Below are 21988 nucleotides of genomic sequence, written 5' to 3'. Positions count from 1 at the left end.
CGTTATTCCTTTTGAGGTACGGAACCCTAAAAATAAATATGAAAGGGCTTCATTTTAATTTTCTGAAGAACTAGAAATTAAGAATGTCCTGTTTTCGTACTCTACTTGTATGATGCGTATGGCTATACAAATGATTCAGTGATAAGAGATACGTGTTATCAGGCTGAGAGCACTGTATAAATATTATCCTTATATTTTATCGTACATCGTTAGTTGAGGCTGACTGTCTGAAGTGTATAAACCTTGAAGGTGAGTGATTTTCATGTGTAATTAGGTGGAAAGTGATACCTAATTAGGTCAGGCTACTATTAATCAAGTAGTTTGATATATTCATGAAGTAGGATGAAACTAAACCGATTTTCAGGAACGGAAAATGTATTAAAAAAATGCTTTTACACCTTAACTTTTTTATTAGTGGGCCTCTTGTAAAGAAAATGTTGTAGTGTTTGAACCTAGTGATCCATAACATTGAATTTTTTCTTTTAGAGATTATTCGCTTGGCGAATAATATGCCTCTCTATATAGCTACAATATATGTAATGAATTCTACATCTAAATTAATCTAAATTTAAAATAAAAATAAGCGGTATTATGGTACATAGTACCGTAGGGTTTAAAGCTAGAATAATAATATTTATAGAATATTATAAAGAAGTTGCCATAAGCAGCACGGAAATTAAAAAAAAATCAAAGATGATATGAATGCTATGTATTTAACGGACACTTATCATATTTTTAACCCCCGACCCAAAAAGAGGGGTGTTATAAGTTTGACGTGTGTATCTGTGTATCTGTGTATCTGTCTGTGGCATCGTAGTGCCTAAACGAATGAACCGATTTTAATTTACTTTTTTTTGTTTGAAAGGTGGCTTGATCGAGAGTGTTCTTAGCTATAATCTAAAAAAATTGGTTCAGCCGTTTAAGAGTTATCAGCTCTTTTCTAGTTTTCTTGTAGAAAAGAAGGTTAGATAACCGTTAGGTTCATAATATTATGTCAATTGACAAATGTCAAGCTGTCAAGATGGACGTTGCCTAAATACATAATTATTTATTTGAAAATGATGTTTTGGAAAACTCAAATACTTTGGATCGTCGGGGTTGTTATAAATTTTTAATTTACACTTGTTAGATGAAGTTCACAATCGCCCTTTTGATCGTGACAACCGTGGCCTCACTCGCCAGCGGGGCCGTGGTGCAAGGCATCGGCAGATCAAACCTGAGCCAAGGCTACGTATATCCCGGGGACAGGTTGCTGACGAGGTATGAAAAACTTAAAAATAATCCTTAAAATCACACTAATATTATAAAGGCGAAAGTTTGTATGTGTGTGTGTGTGTGTGTGTGTGTGTGTGTGTGTGTGTGTGTGTGTGTGTGTGTTTGTTACTCCTTCACGCAAAAACTACTAGACGGATTTGGCTGAAATTTGGAATGAAGATAGATAATATCCTGGATTAGCACATAGGCTACTTTTTATCCCGGAAAATCAAAGAGTTCCCACGGGATTTTGAAAAACCTAAATCCACGCGGGCGAAGTCGCGGGCATCGGCTAGTTGTGATATAATATGCTTCAGTGTTGGAGCTATCCATCCACCATTCGATAACTTCAAAACCTTCACAAATAGAAAATAAATCCATGAGTACTAATATCTATATATAGTGTCTGTCTGTCTATCTGCTACCTTTGACCGATTTTGACATTTTGGAACAGAGAGATTTACTTGTATCCCGGCAGATGGACATAGGCTGACTTTTGTCCCGGAAAATCAAAGAGTTCCCACGAGATTTGTAAAATTCTAAATCTACATGGATTACGTTGCAGGCATGATCTATTTGGTACAGAGATAGCTTGTATCCTAGAATTGGACATAAGCTATTCTTATCCCGAAATATTATCAAAGTGTTCCCAAGAAATTTTTGAAAACCTGATCCACGCAGTAGAACTCGTAAGTACTAAGTATCTAAATATATAAAACGATAATTGGACTGACTGACTTATCAATTAAACCTCGGTGTTTAAAGACTTGCGATTTTAAATGGAGCTTTTTTCTCCCACAGGAAAAATCTTAAACATTCGTATAGAAGCTGAAAGCCTAAATCTAGGCGAACAAAGTCTAAGAAAATTTCTCCAGACATTCCACCCGAGGGTCAGCTAGTTTTATAAAATACCTACATATCTATGTTCCAGGCACTACCTCTACCAACCAGCAAGGCCGAACACGATCCAGTATCAAGACTACACGTACCGAGGCAACTACACTACCAGGATATCAGCAGTAACCGCCACAGAAGTGGGTTACACCCAGTACGCGTCGGCGTGGGTGCTCGCCGGCGGGGTGGGGTACAGCAGCGTCACTGTAAGGGTGCAGTCCGCTAAGGGATACGGGTTTTATTTCGTTATTGATGTATGGGGACGATAATAAGCAATTTATAATAGTAGTTTAATATAGTAAGCGTTACTAATATCACACTATATATAACATTATAAAGGCGAAAGTTTGTATGTGTGTGTGTGTGTGTATGTTTGTTACTCCTTCACGCAAAAACTACTGGACGGATTTGACTGAAATTCGGAATGCAGACAGATAATATCCTGGAATAGCACATAGGCTACTTTTTATCCCGGAAAACCAAAGAGTTCCCACGGGATTTCGAAAAACCTAAATCCACGCGGACGAAGTCGTGGGCGTCAGCTAGTAATTTAATAAAATCCAGTTGCATGATAGGTGGTTAGAGTTCGGGCGAAAGCCCGTTAAAATTTTACCTGAATAAAATGTTATTTGTACAAGAAATAAAATTATAATTGAAATGCATAAACTTTTCAACTATAAATTTATTATAATTATTAATATGAATGTAAGAAAACACTAATTTTAGCGTGTAATTCATAAAAAAATAAGTCCTACTAGATATTTTTTAACCTATTTTTTTTAAGTAATAACTTCGAGCATAAAACTTCTTGTATAATATTTTAATAAACAGCAAAAATTACATATACCTACATTATACCTATTTTATTCCTACTTTATAGTGACTCACCCTTTTTCACACATACAAAAACATGTACATGTTTTTTGTTAGCTTATAAAGTCGTTTCACAAAATATTTGCGGCCTTTTCGGGTTTATCACAAAATATCATAAATATTCGAGCCTTTTATTTTTGTATTCAGAATAGATTATGCGGGCATAGCCGCGGGTATTACTGGCTTATGTAATAAAAAGGCTTTGGCTTCGGCTATCCGCTGGAAAACGGTATTACTAACTTGACTCCTGTTTTGGCAAGAGAACAATGAAACTGTGGAGCAAATATCGTCAGTCTTATTATATCTATATACGGGTGGTCAAAAAGTCGTGGATCAAACGCAATAGGGAGATAGAGGAGGTCATTTCCAGCAAAAAAAATTCTACAGTATGGCCATATTTAAATTACCCTAAAAGTTATGAATATTTTTGGGTTTTTTAACAAAATACCAAATTCTCTTACAATTACACTAATTAAAAAAAAATGTGATAAGAAACAATAAAACAAACGATGTTGTGTCATTACTAGATAATGTATCAGCACTAAAAACCTTCTATTGAGGCTCTGGCTGCCAAATTAGAAGAGCAATTAATTTTTTTCCAAAACTTTTAAAGCGTTACCAAAAATTAAGTGTCACTTTAAAAGCGCACTGTGAAAAAAAAATGTACTACGGAAAAATGACCCTGTATTAGAAAAACTTGCTGATTTAATGCCAATTCAAATGAGGTATAATACATTACTCTTTGTTTCGTAATTCTGGTATTATAATCGTTTTTTTATGTCAAAGTGCAAATTTCAGTAGATTAGTTTAATTCAAAATAATTTTGAAGATTATCATGCTGCTAGTTAAACTGCTAGTTTTTTGTACGTTGGAATGCTAGAAACATCACTGTGCTTGTCACACTTACAATTTGTGAAAATAACACAAACTCTTCACTACCACCACGTGCCAGAACTACCCAGAACGCCCGTCTTGTAAGTTGTTCATCTTTTCTAGGAAACAAAAGGATAAAGAAACTATGCCTCTCTTTCAAACTAATTATCCTTCCTATTTGCATTGTTGAAATAAGGATAGTTTCTTTATCCTTTTGTTTCCTACTTGCAAGACGGGCGTTCTGGGTAGTTCTGGCCCGTGGTGGTAGTGAAGAGTTTCTGTTATTTTCACAAATTTTAAGTGTGACAAGCACAGTGATGTTTCTAGCATTCCAACGTACAAAAACTAGCAGTTTAACTAGCAGCACGATAATCTTCAAAATTATTTTGAATTAAACTAATCTACTGAAATTTGCACCTTGACATGAAAAAACGATTATAATGCCAGAATTACGAAACAAAGAGTAATGTATTATACCTCATTTGAATTGGCATTAAATCAGCAAGTTTTTCTAATACAGGGTCATTTTTCCGTAGTACATTTTTTTTTCACAGTGCGCTTTTAAAGTGACACTTAATTTTTGGTAACGCTTTAAAAGTTTTGGAAAAAAATTAATTGCTCTTCTAATTTGGCAGCCAGAGCCTCAATAGAAGGTTTGTAGTACTGATACATTATCTAGTAATGACACAACATCGTTTGTTTTATTGTTTTTTATCACATTTTTTTTTAATTAGAGTAATTGTAAGAGAATTTGGTATTTTGTTAAAAAACCCAAAAATATTCATAACTTTTAGGGCAATTTAAATATGGCCATGCTATAAAATTTTTTTTTGCTGGAAATGACCTCCTCTATCTCCCTATTGCGTTTGATCCACGACTTTTTGACCACCCTGTATAGGTACGTAGGTGTCGAGCGTCTTTTTAATCGATGATGGAGTTTGAGGGTGACTATTAGAGGTGGGTTATTTCATCTATAGAATCTGAAAAATCATGTGAAAAGCCTATTTTAAAATGTAGGCAACTTCTAGGCAAGCGCGCTCCGCATCTAGGCTGCATCATCACTTGCTAGCAGGTCTGGCGCAGCCAAGCGCTAATCTATAGATGAAAAAAAATGTAACACTTGCTAGCCGGCAGTTACTCTCTTAAAATAGAAACTCCGAGCATAGTTTTCTCCATCACCCGTTGAATGAATCTGAGCTTTCTTGACTTGAGCCCTATACATATATGTATAGTATAGCAACCATATCTCGGATTCGTATGTCGTCACTGATAACACGCACTGTACGAATAGGTACTTACTGGTTTTAGTGATAGTTAATCTAGGCTATATACGAATATAAAGGTAATGTAATCGCTCTGAAACCCCTGGCATGTTGCCAGCACGAACTTGCCAATTCTCAGTGAATGTTGCAATTATTACCAATTTACGACCCCTTCCTATGGCTGGGTAAACATTTTATATAAAATCCAGCTGAAGCCGCCGCTTTCATTCAGCGCATGACAATAACTAGTGTTACGTAGCTGGAATAAAACTTGTTAAATATCACTTGCTTTACCGGTGAAGGAGAATATCGTGAGGAAACCTGCATGTCTGAGAGGTTCTTCATATATTATATTCTCAAAAGTGTCAAGTCCGGCAATCCGCACTTGGCCAGCGTGGTAGAGTATGACCTAAACCCATCTTATTCTGAGAGGATACCCGTTCCGGTGGCGATGGTTTGAAATGATGAATATTTTGTAATGAAATTATAAAATAAGAGTAGGTAGGTGTTTTGCTTTCAAGGAAATAGAACAAAAACTACTGAAAAATCTTCCTTAAAGCATCCGCAGCTTATACCTAAGTAGGTTTCCTGTACTGCCGATTGAAGGAAAGGCGGATAAATATATATTAGTACCTGTTATAGAATTGTGGTAGCGTCAAGTAGAAAGTTTTGTAAAAATTGACTGTAAAATCCGGCCATAAGTACCTATTTAGTGTAGTTTTTTTTAAAACCCTTGTTATTCATTTTATTGTTTTATTACAAGGTGTGAATATGTATTATTCACACCTTCTAAGTAGCACCTTATCAAAGAATAAGGATTTTTGTACTATGACCTAATAGAAATAAGAACCCGAAACAAAAGGCAAGCTTTGGACTAAGTATACAAGTTTTTATTTCTTTGTCAGAGTCAAAGCTTTTTATCTGGGCACCGTTTGTTTTATTCGAGTGTAGTGCACAACAATGGAAACAATGTCGCACTAACGACGAACGCGACGAAATTTATCGTGCGTTGCGAAAACAAGCGAGAAGAGCACTAAAAGCAATTTATTACGTTTCGTAGCGACGACGTAGCGAACACCATGCATATGTCGCAGGGGAAAGAGGGAATCACGGATTTTGCGGATTATCTAGGGATATCACGAAATCCCGGAAGAAGCCGAATACCCCAATCAATCACCTCACTATCCTGTCTGTCCGTCTGTCGTGTCTGTCTAAAAACCTGTACGGGAGCGTGGCTGTGTGCTCGACCGTAGCAATAGGGAAATTTCCCAACCGAGCGGTGTTGTGCTCGGTAGCGCCAGCTGGGCCGACGGTTAGACGTTGACTCTCCTATATATAGTGCAATTTGGTAAACGCTCTGTCAATGCGATTGGAAGTTGCGTGTTTCTCCTTGTATTTCAATTAAGCTACCCGTGCTGCCATCTAGGCGTAGGTCGTGAGTTATCAGGCTGGGGTTCGTGTTTCGAGCGTTGTTGATTGATTGAGTTTAGAAGCGACATCTTCTTGCGAATGTGGCAACCGCTACAAACCTATAGGGTACTTCCCGTTGACCTAGAATCGTGTAATTTGGCAGGTAGGTAGGTCAAGCACAAGTAAACAAAAAATCCAATAACCCTAAATTAATGGTCACATCATAAAAAAAAAAATGTGTTGATATAAAAAATCAATTTACTAAATCACACTAACTTGTAGTGTTCTACATAAAATTGTTAGGTAGGTATAAGATTGTACGATGGTGCAGCTAACCCTTCGTGAGTGAGTCCTACTCGCTCTTGACCGATTTTTTCTTTAGCCTTAACGCTTTTTGATGGATAAAACTAGCCTTTTAGTAGTTGGTTGGAAATGTCCGATAGAAAATTAATAGCAAAAGAAGACCAAAATATTTTGAGAAATCTGCAGATGCGATTGTGTAATTTACCTTGACGATGAAAATTGTATTCATAAAAAGTGAGCAATAGAATCACAATTTTCTATTACAATAACATTTAAAGCCCGCTTTTCTCTAAAAACATTTTCTGATTTTAAATCACTCGGCCAACTAAGTAGCGTAATAAAATAAAGCAGCAATAAAAAGACACGGTCGCTAAGCAAGATAAATAGTAACAGTTGTTTCCTACGACCCGGTATACTCTCGGTGGGTAGTATTTATAAGTTAGTTTAAGTACAGTACTAATGTAGTTTAAGTTACCCACCACAGAAATCGAAATAAGGTAAGTAATAGAAATTGTACCTATCTAGGCTATCTAGGTGTAGTTTTCTTTATTGAAATCGGGACACAGTGTCGCTAATTTTTTGCTGTTCATACTTACAGAAATATTAATTAAGCCTACACATATGTTTAAAACCAAAACAGTGAAAAGAAAACTGTAAACTGTGAAAAAGTAAACTGTAACTCATTGAAAATTCGTTTTTACAATAACGCGCATTGATGCTTGCTAGTGACACAGAGTACTAGTGATTCCCATCCCCCCGATGAAGAAAGTGGAAGTGAAATCTTCTTAAATATAATAAAAATGTTCTTATAGGTTTTTTAAACACAAGCTTAGAGATATCGACAACTCAAGTTATAGCGATATGATCCATCCTGCGGCGTATCTACGAGTAAATAATTATGTATCTAGGCAACGTCCATCTTGACAGCAAGCTTGACAGCTTGATATTTGTCAGTTGACATAATATTATGAACCTAACGGTCTGTTACAAAGTAACAAGAAAACTATATAAGAGCTTATAAGAGCTGATAACTTTTAAACGGCTGAACCAATTTTTTAAGAGTATTAAAATCTGTTCATTCGTTTAGGCGCTACGATGCCACAGACAGATACACAAAACACGCGTCAAACATATAACACGGGGCTAGACCTCAAGTATAAACGCGTACACGTAAGCGTACGTACGATAGCGACAGCACAACACAATATTACCGTGACAACACTACACGCGGTGAGGCGGGGGGAGATGCTCCCGCCCTTCACTTCAGGCCCCGACTGCATTTCAACTCGTTCGCTATCTGTACCTACATTAAAATAGATTGCTATAGGCGACTCACTAAACGTCCTAAGCGAAGCAATATCTAAAACACTATATCGTTCAAATGGCCAAAAACGCAATATCGTTGTTTATAAACTTCAGTATTTGGCAATAACTGCTAGAATGAACTAATATCATACATACGAGTGCCGCAAACGAATAAATCCCTTCCTTTTAGAGAAAATAGTACTTACTAGTTTTGAAAATGTTTAGGTACTTTTAGCATCTACATAAGCTAAGTCAGATACTATTTTTATTTTAAAAGTACTATTTCCTATATATTCCACGTGCTGTGATAGTTTTGTCCAGGGTTTAAACTCTAGTGTCTCAGAATAGAGAAAGCATAAATGACCGTTAATAGTACAGTACACTGTTTACCATAATATTGTTATCTTCACGACCATAAATATAATGAGCAATTAATAGCAAAACAGCTTATCAAAATAGTTTTTAATTGCTTCGATTAAATACAAGCCCAATACAAATTAATCTCGTAAAGAAGTATTTGAAAAACAGATCTCGAAAACATTAGACGAAACGAGATTAAAAAATATCGTTGTACTTGATATAATTTTTGTGTATTGTATGAACCGACAAGGATTATAAGACAATTCAAATGGTGGCTGTGAATACAGATCATATAAAGAAGAATCTGAGATGTTAAAAGATAACATAATAACAAATGTGGTTCCTGAGTGATGAATTTAAGCCAGGAAAAGTTAAAGTTATCACAAATGATGCAGTAGATCTTAAACCAAGGATGGATCAAAAGGAACTATAAGAATCGGAACTAAGGACACGGAGTGAACATGATAGTGAATGACATGTTAATTAAATTCAGATAAAAATACGGCTATAAGATGGCTATTATAAGTGTATTTCTATGGCTACTACTGTGTTCTACATAATTTGGGCTTGAGATGATACTAATGATCCAATTTTTGTGCTAGCAATTATGTGCTTCAGTATTGACTAGAATCAATGATATATTGTGTGTTGAAATAGACTATCAGCAGGCCTTTTTAACCCCCGACCTAAAAAGAAGGGTGTTATAAGTTTGACGTGTGTGTCTGTGTATCTGTCCGTGGCATCGTAGCTCCTAAACGAGTGAACCGATTTTAATTTAGTTTTTTTTTTGAAAGGTGGATTGATCAAAAGTGTTCTTAGCTATAATCGAAGAAAATCGGTTCAGCCGTTTGAAAATTATCAGCTCTTTTCTAGTTTTCTTATAAAGGTTTTTGTGTCGGGGGTTTTTTAAATTTTAAGTAATTATAGACTAAATTTTGAAAACAGTAGTTGTAACTATCAATCAAGTGGTTGTTGTTGGCCTTGTTGTTGGGTTATAAAAGTATTTGTGGGACAAACATATGAAGGTACGAGTATATATAAGATCTACTGTTGTTTAGAGTGTACTATTTGTTGCATACTACGAGTAGTACGTACTATCCAATCTGTGATTATCATCACTGTGGTTTGAATTAAGATTGTGGATACGAAGATAATTTGATTGTAGTAAGATAAAAGATCTAATTTGCCATCAATAACAAAACGGTTAAAAGAATTGCTTTATAATCGCTCACAAGTACCGAGAAATCTGCTGAATTGATTTATTTCAGTAAAAAACGCAGTAATAACTTTTATACTCATGAAGATGTATTTATTTTACGCTGTGCTACTCTTGATCTCACTTATTTTTGCCTCATGTGTGGACAAAGATAGTTTAAACAAAGACATATTTGATGATTTTACTAATGCTAAAAGAGAAAGAACGAAACGAGCACCATTGCCACACCTTTTACATCACTTACATGATTACTATACACATTTACATGATGATTATTCCTATGATCCTTCTCATGATGATTTACGTGATTTACATTTAGCACATTTACAAGAAGTACATAAGGTACACGAAGAGCGAAGAAAAGAGTTATTGCCAGTTAAATTTGCCTCGTTTGAAGGTAACATGTGTGCGACGGGGATGACCAGAGTTAATGGAATATGTGTTGAAATAGAATAAAATAATTAATTTAATTATAATACTAAACGAACTACGGTATATTTAAGGCATGTGTAATTTCGAAGTTACAAAGTGATTTAAACGAATTTTGCACAACTGTGAGTCGTATTTGAACTAATAAATAATTATTTATTAAGCTACTTAATATTAATTAAATATTTATTTTTATTTATTACCCACCTTACGTCTCTTTAGATTGAACCGATTATAATGGCACGATTCAAGAATTTAGTATGTGAGGTGAGATATTTTTACTATTATTTTAGGTATCGATTTAGATTCTAGACTAGAGTTATATTTTATTGGGTTGATAGCACCCAAAAAAGATTTAATCAAAGCGAATTGTTCAAACTGTAGCAGGCGGGGACATGTTTAACAATCGACGGTTTCTACTTTTGTTTGTCCCCGGCTGAGATACTCTCTGGCATAGTTTAATTAAGTTTAGTAGCTTTTGTCCAGTAGGTTTTTTTAAAATCTAATAACCCATTTTTATTTCGATTTTAAACTATCAATTTCACTTTTTGGCTTTCAGTCATACTTCTGTATATGTATATATGGGTGTTTTTCGAAATCTCTAAATGTTGGTCAGTAAAACAAACTAAATCTCGGGGATGAGTTAATTAAGGTAGTTAAGTAGATAAACGTCAATGAAATCCGCTTTAAAATCAACCCATACTGGGATACAGAATCACGAAGCCATACGAAAATGGAGTTAAGCTTATAAATGACGACATTTCTGTCGAAGCAAGCCACTGACAGACTGTCCATCTCGCTCTGGATTCGATTTCCAGTGTGGTCTATTTGGAAGCGAGTAAGTATTGAGATCCTTAGGAGAACCAAGACTAAGTTCAATGGGTTGCGAAGCTGAAGTGGTAATGAGCATCAGACTCGCGCATCGAGGGTTCTGTACTCGGGTATTTTTCGCTACATTATGCACGATAAATCAAAAACTATTTATTAATACCTGCCAAATTTCATGATTTTAGGTCGATGGGAAGTGCCCTATAGGTTTTCTTGACAGACACGACAGACAAACAGACAGACAGACAACAAAGACATCCCATAAGGGTTTCGTTTTTCTTTTTGAGGTACGGAACGAACCCTAAAAATCGATGGACGTTGGGATCTAAGGTGCTAGAATGGTGACTTAACACCAGAAAGCTCAGCATTGGCAGATCCGTCAGTATGTCGACAGATGACATCAAACGAGTCGCAGGAAGCCGCTGAATTCAGGCGGCGCAAGACTATGGTCCTCACTGTGACCGTGGCGTGCCGCGTGTGGAAGTCCCACACGCAGCACAAGAGAACTATGTCCAGCAGTGAGCAGACGTCGTCTTAACCACAAGGCTATCACCGCCGTTCACAATAGAGTATGTAAAATTTAAAAAGTAATCCATCCATACTACTATAACTACAATCCATACTTTTTTCTCCTTTATATTTTATTTAAGGGCTTTTATAACTATGTACATGCCAGCCCTATTATAATCTAAATAAATAAAAGAAACACAAAATTCTTTCGCATTTATAATAATGCGAAAGTCTGTCTGTCTGTTTGTCTGTCTGACTGCTAGCTTTTCACGTCTCAACAGTTTTACCGATTTTGATGAAAGGTACAGGTTAGCTCACACCCCGGGGAAGAATATAGGCAGCTATTCATCCCGGAAAATCAAGGAGTTTCCACGGGATTCTTAAAGGACCATCCGTTTAACCAATTTATATTAAATTTGGTACATAGGTAGCACGAGTCTCGGACATTGACATAGTCAACTTTTTATCCCGGAAAAGCAAAGAGTTTCAACGGGATTTTTAAAAACCTCAATCCATGCGGCTAAAGTCACGGGCATCATGTAGTTAATAATAAAATGACTTACATCTGGGCTAATGTCGGTAAAGTTGGCACTGGACACAAATTCTCTCAGGAAGCCGTCCAGCTCTGTGCCCTCGATATATCCGTTACCTATAAATAAAAAAAAAATTATTAATCACACTACAGCCACACTCCCGACACTCGATACTTCGACAATTACTTCTCTATTCTTATACGCTCGTTCCCACTAGTTCAACTGATTTGTTCAACCGTTGAACTAGTGGGAATTTTTACTCCTACTAGTTCAACTGCGCCTAAACCCTCTTAAGAGTTGAGCTAGTGGAAATAAATAGTTGAACTTAGCTGAAGGCTAACAAAAGTGGCAAATATTTCCACCAAAGTGGCAGGAAAGGAAAGTCGTTTATAGTAACGAAAACGATGCTCGATTACCTTAATTAAAACTTCGCCTATTCGTTAAAGTTGCCTCGTTATTTATTACAGGAGGAAAAAGGCAATTTTTTTAATGGCTGCCTAAGAACTTTGTTAAGAAAAAGTTCGGTCCTTTTTAGGGCTGTACCTTACTAACTCAAATTGTTTATGTTTTTATGTAACAAAAGTGAATGTGATATTAACAAATAGAATACCTAGGTAAGCCCAGCCGAATGAACACGGGGTAAATCCGGGTATGAGGCCCGCATACTCGCATGTCACCCGCATTATCATGCATCGGGTTAGCGTATGGGCTGTGTGTGGCAAGGTGTGCGCGGCATACCCACCCCGATTGCCATCTCGACCTGTCGCGTGCTAGAGTTATCCATACTTACTAATATTATAAATGCGAAAGTGTGTCTGTCTGTCTGCTACGTTTTCACGGCCCAACCGCTGAACCGATTTTGATGAAATTTGGTACAGACATGGGCTACATCCCGGGGAAGGACATAGGCTACTTTTTATCTCGGAAAATCAAAGAGTTCTTGCGGGATTTAAAAAACCGAAATCCAGGTGGGCGAAGCCGCGGGCATCCTCCAGTTAATTTATATAATAACACACCCTCTTAAAGTTTTTATGTATTTTACTCATATATGTTAACAGATTACTGTGCACTAATTAAAAAGAAAAGTAAATCTCTTTGTTACTGTTATTTTGAGTGCTTTGAGCTTGAGTTTGGTTAGTGTTAAATTAATGCATCTTCTTTTAGGAAACTGAAATCGCGCCAAACCACGCTCTAGTTTTCCCTTATTCATTTTTGGCAACCCTACCTCCCTGTGGCCTCAATTAAGCCAAATGGGACGTATTTGAAGTACATTAAGACCTATTGTTTTACAGTTGGACGGACAAGAAGGCTATACAAGTAAAAAGAAAGCACTTATCTTTTATCTTTAAAACTATAATTTACAAATACAGTCTAAATTTTGTATACTCTAAAAATCTCCTTTTTTTCGAAAAGTTTAATAAATACCAAGTCCTGTAGGAACTTTTTGTTATCCAGGATAAAAAAAAGTCTAAGTACATCGTTCTCACATTTCTCGTATATGGTTTTCTTTATGGTTGGCTTTACCTGGGTTAACCAAGTAAAACAGAATACCACATAGTTAAGGTGTCAAGAGATAAAAAGTGGGTACCTACATAACATAAAACAAACAGACACACTTTATGTATTTACGTAAAGATTTATGGATCACTACATCACACTTAATATTATAAAGGCGAAAGTTTGTGTGTGTGTGTGTGTGTATGTTTGTTACTCCTTCACACAAAAACTACTGGATGGATTTGGCTGAAATTTAGAATGGAGATAGATAATATCCTGGATTAGCACATAGGCTACTTTATATCCCGGAAAATCAAAGAGTTCCCACGGGATTTCGAAAAACCTAAATCCACACGGGCGAAGTCGCGGGCATCGGCTAGTTTTATTTAAATTAAAGTACAAGGCTACGCTGAAGAAGCTACTGTCTAGAAGAAAAAGGTACCAGTATGATGATAGCTATAGTCGGAAAAAATCGTCTCATCTGAGAGCTTCCGTGGCATACGCTACGTAAAATGTTAAGTTCATCAAAACAATGTATAGGTACCTAGAGGAACTCCTCATAATATGCTGCTCGTGCAAAGCCGGGGTGGGTTACAAATAAATCCAATAGGTAAATAGTTACATACAGCTGCGGATGCAAATATTTACGAATATGGAGGCCAGATTCTACTTTAGGATAGTGGTAATTTTATCTACCGTACGGTCGCCGTTTAGGTTTAAATATTTCCTTTAGATTTTCCGTATTGCCTTTATCAAATTGGATCTCTGGATATATGTTCCGTTTGCCCCCATTTACGCTAAATGGTTGCGATATATCAGTCAAGATCCTCCTTTATTGGCATTGGAGATTTACAGAGGTTTTTTGCTCTTAACTTGATATTTAAATAGAAGGTTTTGAATTTTGACCATAAAAATCGATATAAATACAGATCTAAATTAAAAATTTATAACACCCCCGACAAGTGAAGGTTACAGTATACTAGAAAAGAGCTAATGACTTTCAAACGGCTGAACTGATTTTCTTGAACTATAGCTAAGAACACTCTCGATCAAGCCACCTTTCAAACAAAAAAAAACTATATTAAAATCGGTTCACTAGTTTAGGAGCTACGATGACAGACAGTTACACAGATACACACGTCAAACTTATAACACCCCTCTTTTTGGGTCGGGGGTTAAAAATGAATCGGCGAAATGAACATGTACATAATTTCTAAACGACTGCACCAAATTGGATAATATTTTTTTCATTGTCTTTGTAATTGTCATGACAAAGGTTGTATGAAGAACTTTTTTAGAAAATCCATGGGCAACGACAGTTCCTGCGGGTTGCGAACAAAGTCGCGAGCAACAACTAGTTTTAAATAGATAAATTCATTGTAAAAATAGAAAATGGTACTTTCGGTTAACGTTACGTTAAATCAAATGTTAGGGGAAATACGGACAAAATTGCATATACATACAGACAAAACGACATGGTAGGCTTATTTGGAAATTGGTGGATTCGATAATATCGTGAGGAAACCGGCATACCTGAGAGTTCTGCGTGTCTGAGAGAAAGGTGTGTGAAGTCTGCCAATCCACACTTGGCCAGAGCGTGGTGGACTATAGCCTAATCCTTTTCATTTCAAGAGACTCGTGCTCAGTAGTGGGCCGGAATGGAAGTATGGATTTTAAATATTTCTGTCGTCAGCCTGTTCCAGGCCTTATCATTGTTGTGGCTAGCGTAGGCGTGGGCAGCATGGCAAAGGTGCTTTGTAAGGGTAACGACCTCATACCGACAGCTCAAGTTCATTACTATCGGTGAACTCTTGATTGAATTTCGCTCAATTAATTAAGCTCAACAAAAGGTTTAATGAAGCCTTATTATAAAATCTCTCCATTTTTGACTTTCCAAAAGTTTTTTTAAAGATTAATATTTTATTACCTATTGAACTAAATTAGCATAGAAGCGTTATTTAAACAAAAATTGTGTTCCAAGAAGTTTTATATAGAAGCAGGCGTTAATTTTGCGGATATGCAAGGAGCCAAATCTTAATTTGCTATAATTCGCTAAAATAGACACATGCGATATGCACCGCCCATTCTCCTACTATTAAATATGCAGGAAAAGCCAGCCAGCAATGAAGCAATAGTCCCTACGCACTACGGCAGATACCCCAAAACATCATCATCACGATGAACCCTTTTTATGCATTTTTCTTTTCTTTAAAATGCATTCATGGAAATTTAAATTAAATTAATATAAAATTAAAGTTTTAAATGGAAGCATGGGTCCCGACTACCTATTGATCACCTCAACATTTAATTTATTTTCGAACCCTTCCCAAATTCTCATCCTATTTTTTGAATAGATAATTTTTATCTGCCCGACATTGGATGAAAAGAGAAACGTTTGAAAATAAATTGAATATTGAGGTTTAAAATTTTTAAAGCGTCAACTCCGTATAAAATATTTTGCATACTTTTATAATTTTATTTTCTGTAAAGTATGCCAAACTTTTTATACAGACGTTCTTGGCAGTTTAAAAAAAATCTGCAAATAAAAAAGGAAAAGTAAGTAAGTAAATTGCTGATAGGCTGTTAAATGGAGGGCTCTACAAAATTGCTTACAGCGACGCGACGTTCCAAAAAGTTTTCCTTCAAATTTCGTGCTCACTCGACGTGTGCTTGACCGACTTACCTTGGCCTGGCTTCAGTATACTTAGTATGAGATTTACGAGTATATCTCAACAACATTGACAGAATTCGAGCGTCGTTCACGAAGAACACTTCAGTTGCTATTCGAGCACCTTTGGATCCCAACGTCTAGGTATCAGTTGATAATAATGACTTGAAACACTTCAGTGTTAAAATAAATTAGAGCTAATTAATAATTAGGCCAGCCTTGGCCAGTGTCTGGTGAGAGACTATGGCCGAGGATAATTAGCACCCTACCCGCAAAGCTGAGCCGCCAAGCGATTTGACATACCGATACGATGCCGTGAAGAAAGAGATAAGGCACATGGATTTAATAAAAACTGCCTGCATCTGCATCACCACTTACCATTTATCTGAGATTGCAGTCAGGGGCTAACTTGTAATGGATTACAATAAAAACCTTAGCTAAAAAAACTTTAAAGCTCAAGTTCGTCCATATATTATTATCTCGAGCCAGCGCTCAAGGCGGTTACTTTGGAAATCAAAATCAATGTCCCTGAATTTTTGAATCAAAGGGCCTGTTTCACGATCGCCAAATAAACTTTATCTGAAGAAAAAAAATTATGATAGTTTTTGTATTCCGAATCTGTCAAAACTCAAAATGCCTTATTCGTCATATAATTTGTCTAATTAGCGGTTGTGAAACAGGCCCTTAATCAAGGATCTTTAGGTCACGATAACGTTATTGTATTTCGTCACTCGTTGGTGAGTTGTAAAATCTCATACTAAGTAAGCACACTGATACATTTATAATGCCTTCTTTTTGTATTTAAAACGGTTTTCTAGTTTTTTAGCACGTCTTTAGGTAGCTATTTTCACTTTAAAAAGTTAACTTTAGACTCCAGATAGGAAAAAGCTTATACGATTGTAGAAATTTTAAAAAGTGAAGACAAAGTACATTTGTATCTATGATATATTATACGCGTACTAGAATATATTGCTGGGTTTACTGGTAACTGCTTCTCAATGGTTCATTAGTAAATTCTTATATGGAATAGGTAGGCTCCCCGTGCGAAGCCGGGGCTGGTAAACTGATAGCAAAAATCTATTTTTCTCTATTCTGACTTTATTGCTAAAAATCTGTTTCGTTATGGCCCATTAAGTCAGACAAGCTGAGAGCTGCAGTATAATGGCGTTTAAACCTGGGTTTACGTAAATCAGAGAGGCTGTTAGCCGGCGATAGCGAGGAAACAGCGCAATCGTCTAAAACGACGACCCTTTAGCTACAAACTGCCTGATAGTCTCAGAAATGGTCGTAAAATCTTTTGTTTGTTAGAAATTAGAATACAAAATACTTATACGTCCATGACAAAATACTGACTAGGATTTAAAGAAGAATTTGTTGACGATTTAAATTTAGTATTATTCACTTTATTTTGCAGGTACCATAGGTATACTGGTTGATACACAACAATAAACATACATACATAGACTGCTAAAATCATAACCCTTCCAGGCTTTGCCGCAGTCGGGTAAAAAGGCGGCGACGGCGACGTCGGCATCCTATTTGGAAGGTCTAGGTTCAATCCTGAGCCTCATAAGAAAGCTCTGAGTCACTCAGCCGGCGCTAGAAAGGCTATGCCTAGTGTTTCTCTGATCAAATCAGAACTGATAAGATCCGTAAGAGGACCAATGTAACTGACATGGTTCAATGGGTTCTGAAGCTCTAGGCAGAGTCATTGACTGAATAAACAACAAGTGTAAATTAAAAATTTATAACACCCCCGACAAGTGAAGGTTACAGTAACTAGAAAAAAGCTGATAACTTTCAAACGGCTGAACCAATTTTCTTGGATTATAGCTAAGAACACTCTCGATCAAGCCACCTTTCAAATTAAAAAAACTAAATTAATTCATTTCAATTATTCATCAACTTCAACTAAATTAATCAATTCATTCATTTAGGAGCTACGATGCTACAGACAGATACACAGATACACACGTCAAACTTATAACACCCCTCTTGTTTTTTAAAATTGCATGAGTAAGAATGTAAAAAGTTTGAGATAAGTAATCATTATAAATACATTAAAACGTGCCAACGCTAGTAAAATCCGGTATCTCATTAGTTATTAAAATTCAGTGCCCAGTCTGGGACTTTTGAGTCTAAATTGCAGAATTAAAAATTTAGAGATACGAGTCTTCTATCTCTAAGTTTTTAATATTTAACTTATTTCACTTAAACCCTAAAACAACCTGTTTTATCTTCACTATATTCGTTTGGTATTCATGAAAACATTAACGTGTCTTCCCTCCTAAATGAAGTGGAGACATCTTGAAAATGTTCATTAAGTTAATGGGCTATACCTGCTCCGACAGAATGCCTAGCGGTCGGAGAGCTGTGGGGTCATTTTTAGGAGGTACTTCATTAAGATAAAACTCCTCCAATCTCGTATTGGACTACCACAATGCATTTCGTCATCATCATTGTCAACTGATAGATGTCGGCTACGGGATATAGGTCTCTTGGAGGGACTACCACTCGCCACGGTCGTGCGCCGCCTGGATTCAGCGGCTCCCTGCGACTCGTTTGATGTCGTTTCACACCTAGCCTTTTCCAATGCCAAAAATAAGGCAGAAATGTTTAATATTTCATATTTTGGTTTTCGAAAGCAGTTTCTTACAAGCCGGTGCCCGCGACTTCGCCCGCGTGGATTTTTTCGAAATCCCGTGGGAACTCTTTGATTTTCCGGGATTAAAAGTAGCCTATGTGCTAATTCAGGATATTGTCTATCTCCATTCCAAATTTCAGCCAAATCCGTCCAGTAGTTTTTGCGTGAAGGAGTAACAAACATACACACACATACACACAAACTTTCGCCTTTATAATATTAGTGTGGAGTGTGATGTGATAGTGTGATTTATTTTTTAACTAGCTGATGCCCGCGACTTCGTTCGCGTGGATGAAGCTTTTTTAAAAATCCCGTGGGAACTCTTTAATTTTCCGGGATAAAAAGTAGCCTATGTGCTAATCCAGGATATTGTCTATCTCTATTCCAAACAGCCAAATCCGTCCAGTAGTTTTTGCGTGAAGGAGTAACAAACATACACACACATACACACAAACTTTCGCCTTTATAATATTAGTGTGAAGTGTGATGTGATAGTGTGAAGTGTGATTTATTTTTTAATTCGTTTTTTATTTCAGTTTTTCTTTATTTTTTTTCTTCTAGTAAGAGAAAGTGTTAATTCTGTCAGCAAAATTCTCTTTAAAATTGATATTTAAAAATCTTTCCACTCCAATTAGTCGCTCACCACTTGACTTCGGTTCACTAACTGAATTTGATTCAAAATTACTGTTCCAGTCGCCAGGCGGTAAAAGCTTTCGCCTGCTTGCTGACAAAAAGGTTGTTAGCGACTCTTAATAAGTGCTTTCGGGTCACTATATATATTTTTAATTTTAATTTCAATATACAGGGTGGCCGGGGATGTGATGTCTTAAAGAAAAATTTTAATACTTTAATCAAGGGGTATCCAAATCACCCTCGTGTATGTTCAGCGGTTTTTGATAGTTTAGGAGATATGATGTTTTCACTGCGATTCAATGCGAATTTAAGCCCATATTTGAATGTTTATTCTTTTACCGTGCGGGAGCTGTGCCGTGTAAGTGAACTAGTACCTTTATAGGACCTACCTAGCTGTCAAACCGAATGAAGCCTCGGTAAATAACTTATCTGGGCCTTGTCCGTGACTGAAATAGCACCGGCTTGAACTGTAAACAAAATCAATACACGGACCGATGGCCAATTTCACGCCTAATGGATTGTTAGTGGACTGTCATGGAATTTCGGATGGTTTAAACTTCAAATCTTAATATAGACTGAAGTGTACCACGTCGCTCATCGTCAACCGATTAAAATATGTTTGCTGGACATTTAGGTTAAGTATTGTATAGTTCGCGACAGGTCGAGATGGCAATCGGGGAATGAAGCGGGAAATGCCCTGCACACCCACACGACACCAGCGCTCGCCCGCTCCGGGTTAGCGCGGGGGCTGTGCGGGGCGTTCCCACCCCGATTGCCATCTCGATCTGTCGCGTACTATAATAGGTGATACCTGTAGAGAAGTGTTTCGCACTGTGACGTATTTGACCTAGTGGTCACTACTACCTAGTGGTGACTAAAGTCTAAACCACTGTATGGTATGCGTGTGCGTGTGTGTGCGTGTGTGCGCGCGCGCGCTTGTGTGTGTGTATGCGTGTGTGTGTGTGCGTGTGCGTGTGTGTGTGTGTGTGTGCGTGCGTGTGTGTGTGTGTGTGTGTGTGTGTGTGTGTGTGTGTGTGTGTGTGTGTGTGTGTGTGTGTGTCTATCTGTGTGTTTCTTAACTACTAGACTATCACCGCGATATCTACTCGTATGATCTATATTGCAGCGATAGCCTAGAGCCCCAGTGGTTATGAAACGACATAGGTCTTTTATCACTCTACCTAAGTAAACACATAAACGGTTTCCGTTCTCAAAATCGTAGGCAAACGTTAAAGTAGGCAAAATATAAAGCAAATATTTGGTTTTAATTCATTTGGATATTTCACTGAAAACGTATTCAAATGAAAATTCATACGAAAATTCTAGAAACAGCTCTGCTCGACGCACACAAACAACAACCACGATTGTTTGCGAATACCAACAGCTGATATCCGTTCCGGCGAGCTAGGGATGTGACTACATGCCTATGTCGATAATTAATTAATTACTACTGATTTCCATTTTATTTAACTTTTAGAAACTTATATTATACTTAAGTTTTTTTTTAATTCTGATACATGTTAACCCTTGACTGCAATCTCACCTGGTGGTAAGTGATGATGCAGTCTAAGATGGAAGTGGGCTAACCTGGAAGTAGTATGGCAGTTTTCGTTTAACCCACACCTTATACTTATACTAATTATATTAATACTTTAGTTTTCCTTAGCTAACCTAAAAGAAAAACAAATCCCAAAAACCTTCCTGGAGAAACGAGTTACCCGGCGCTTTAGACCTTCTGGAATTAGGATTTACACTCGTGTCGTGATTTCATTGTCATTTCTCGGTAACAAGAGCCGCGTATAGTGCGTCTTTTATGCGGCTAGAAGCTACTTAAGATACTACTACTTATTATAGATTAGGTATACTAGAATTTGGTTTGGACCCCTCCCAGATTTCTGTTGAATTACAATCGGCCACTGGAAAAACGCCCTGTCGGACGTTCTACCCGTAGTTATGGCTGCAAGCTTTTGGAAGACCTGATGTCACAAACTATAGTTGCGAATATGGAGTGTCATGACTCATGACTAAGAAGAATAATAGGGTAATTTTAGGGTAGGGTAATTTTATAAGGTAATTTTAAAAGAAACTGTTGCATCTTTGGACTCGCGGTTGACTAGCTTGCTTAATATTAGTTTATCTGAAACTAAATGCATATTTGCGACCTTTTACTTACGCCATTATGTAAGTTATTTTGACCGCAGCCGGTTTTTTCCCTCTACGAAATTTAGGCATTGTCCTTTCAAAGATATTTTAAAACTCCTGATAGGCAAAATTGGTACAGTTGTATTTTTAACCCCCGACCCAAAAAGAGGGTGTGTATCTGTCTGTGGCATCGTAGCTCCTAAACGAATTAACCGATTTTAATTTAGTTTTTTTGTTTAAAAAGTGGCTTAATCGAGAGTGTTCTTAGCTATAATTGAAGAAAATCAGTTTAGCCGTTTGAAAGTTATCAGCTCTTTTCTAGTTTTCTTATAGAGGTTTTTGTGTCGGGGGTTT

The 21988-nt window shown here is 36.8% G+C and overlaps 2 protein-coding genes and 1 long non-coding RNA gene across 4 annotated transcripts in view; 2 read left to right on the top strand and 1 right to left on the bottom strand.

Moving 5' to 3' along the window:
* LOC123865548 (calbindin-32) overlaps positions 1–21988 on the bottom strand; it is a 61800-nt gene that overhangs the window by 18673 nt on the left and 21139 nt on the right. For both annotated transcript variants that reach the window (XM_045906638.1, XM_045906639.1), the window contains exon 3: positions 12081–12166. In XM_045906638.1, coding sequence (XP_045762594.1) covers positions 12081–12166 — 86 coding nt within the window. The remainder of the gene's footprint in view (positions 1–12080; positions 12167–21988) is intronic.
* LOC123865565 overlaps positions 1–21988 on the top strand; it is a 417170-nt gene that overhangs the window by 381831 nt on the left and 13351 nt on the right. The gene's annotated exons all lie outside the window — the stretch shown is intronic.
* Positions 125–2806, top strand: LOC123865556. Its single transcript, XM_045906650.1, has 4 exons — positions 125–249; positions 1130–1260; positions 2186–2463; positions 2696–2806. Exons 2-3 carry the CDS (start codon positions 1130–1132, stop codon positions 2415–2417), a joined length of 363 nt encoding a protein of 120 aa, XP_045762606.1. The 5' UTR covers positions 125–249; the 3' UTR covers positions 2418–2463; positions 2696–2806.

Source organism: Maniola jurtina, chromosome 5 (genome assembly GCF_905333055.1).
Source record: "Maniola jurtina chromosome 5, ilManJurt1.1, whole genome shotgun sequence".
NCBI classification, from domain to species: domain Eukaryota; kingdom Metazoa; phylum Arthropoda; class Insecta; order Lepidoptera; family Nymphalidae; genus Maniola; species Maniola jurtina.
This window is presented reverse-complemented; position numbering and strand designations above follow the sequence as displayed.

Excerpts from the sequence above, each read along its gene's own strand:
- LOC123865556 (XM_045906650.1), top strand. The coding sequence starts at position 1,130 with ATGAAGTTCACAATCGCCCTTTTGATCGTGACAACCGTGGCCTCACTC. Across the intron at positions 1,261-2,185 it reads GGGGACAGGTTGCTGACGAG|GCACTACCTCTACCAACCAG; the intron begins GTATGAAAAACT and ends TCTATGTTCCAG.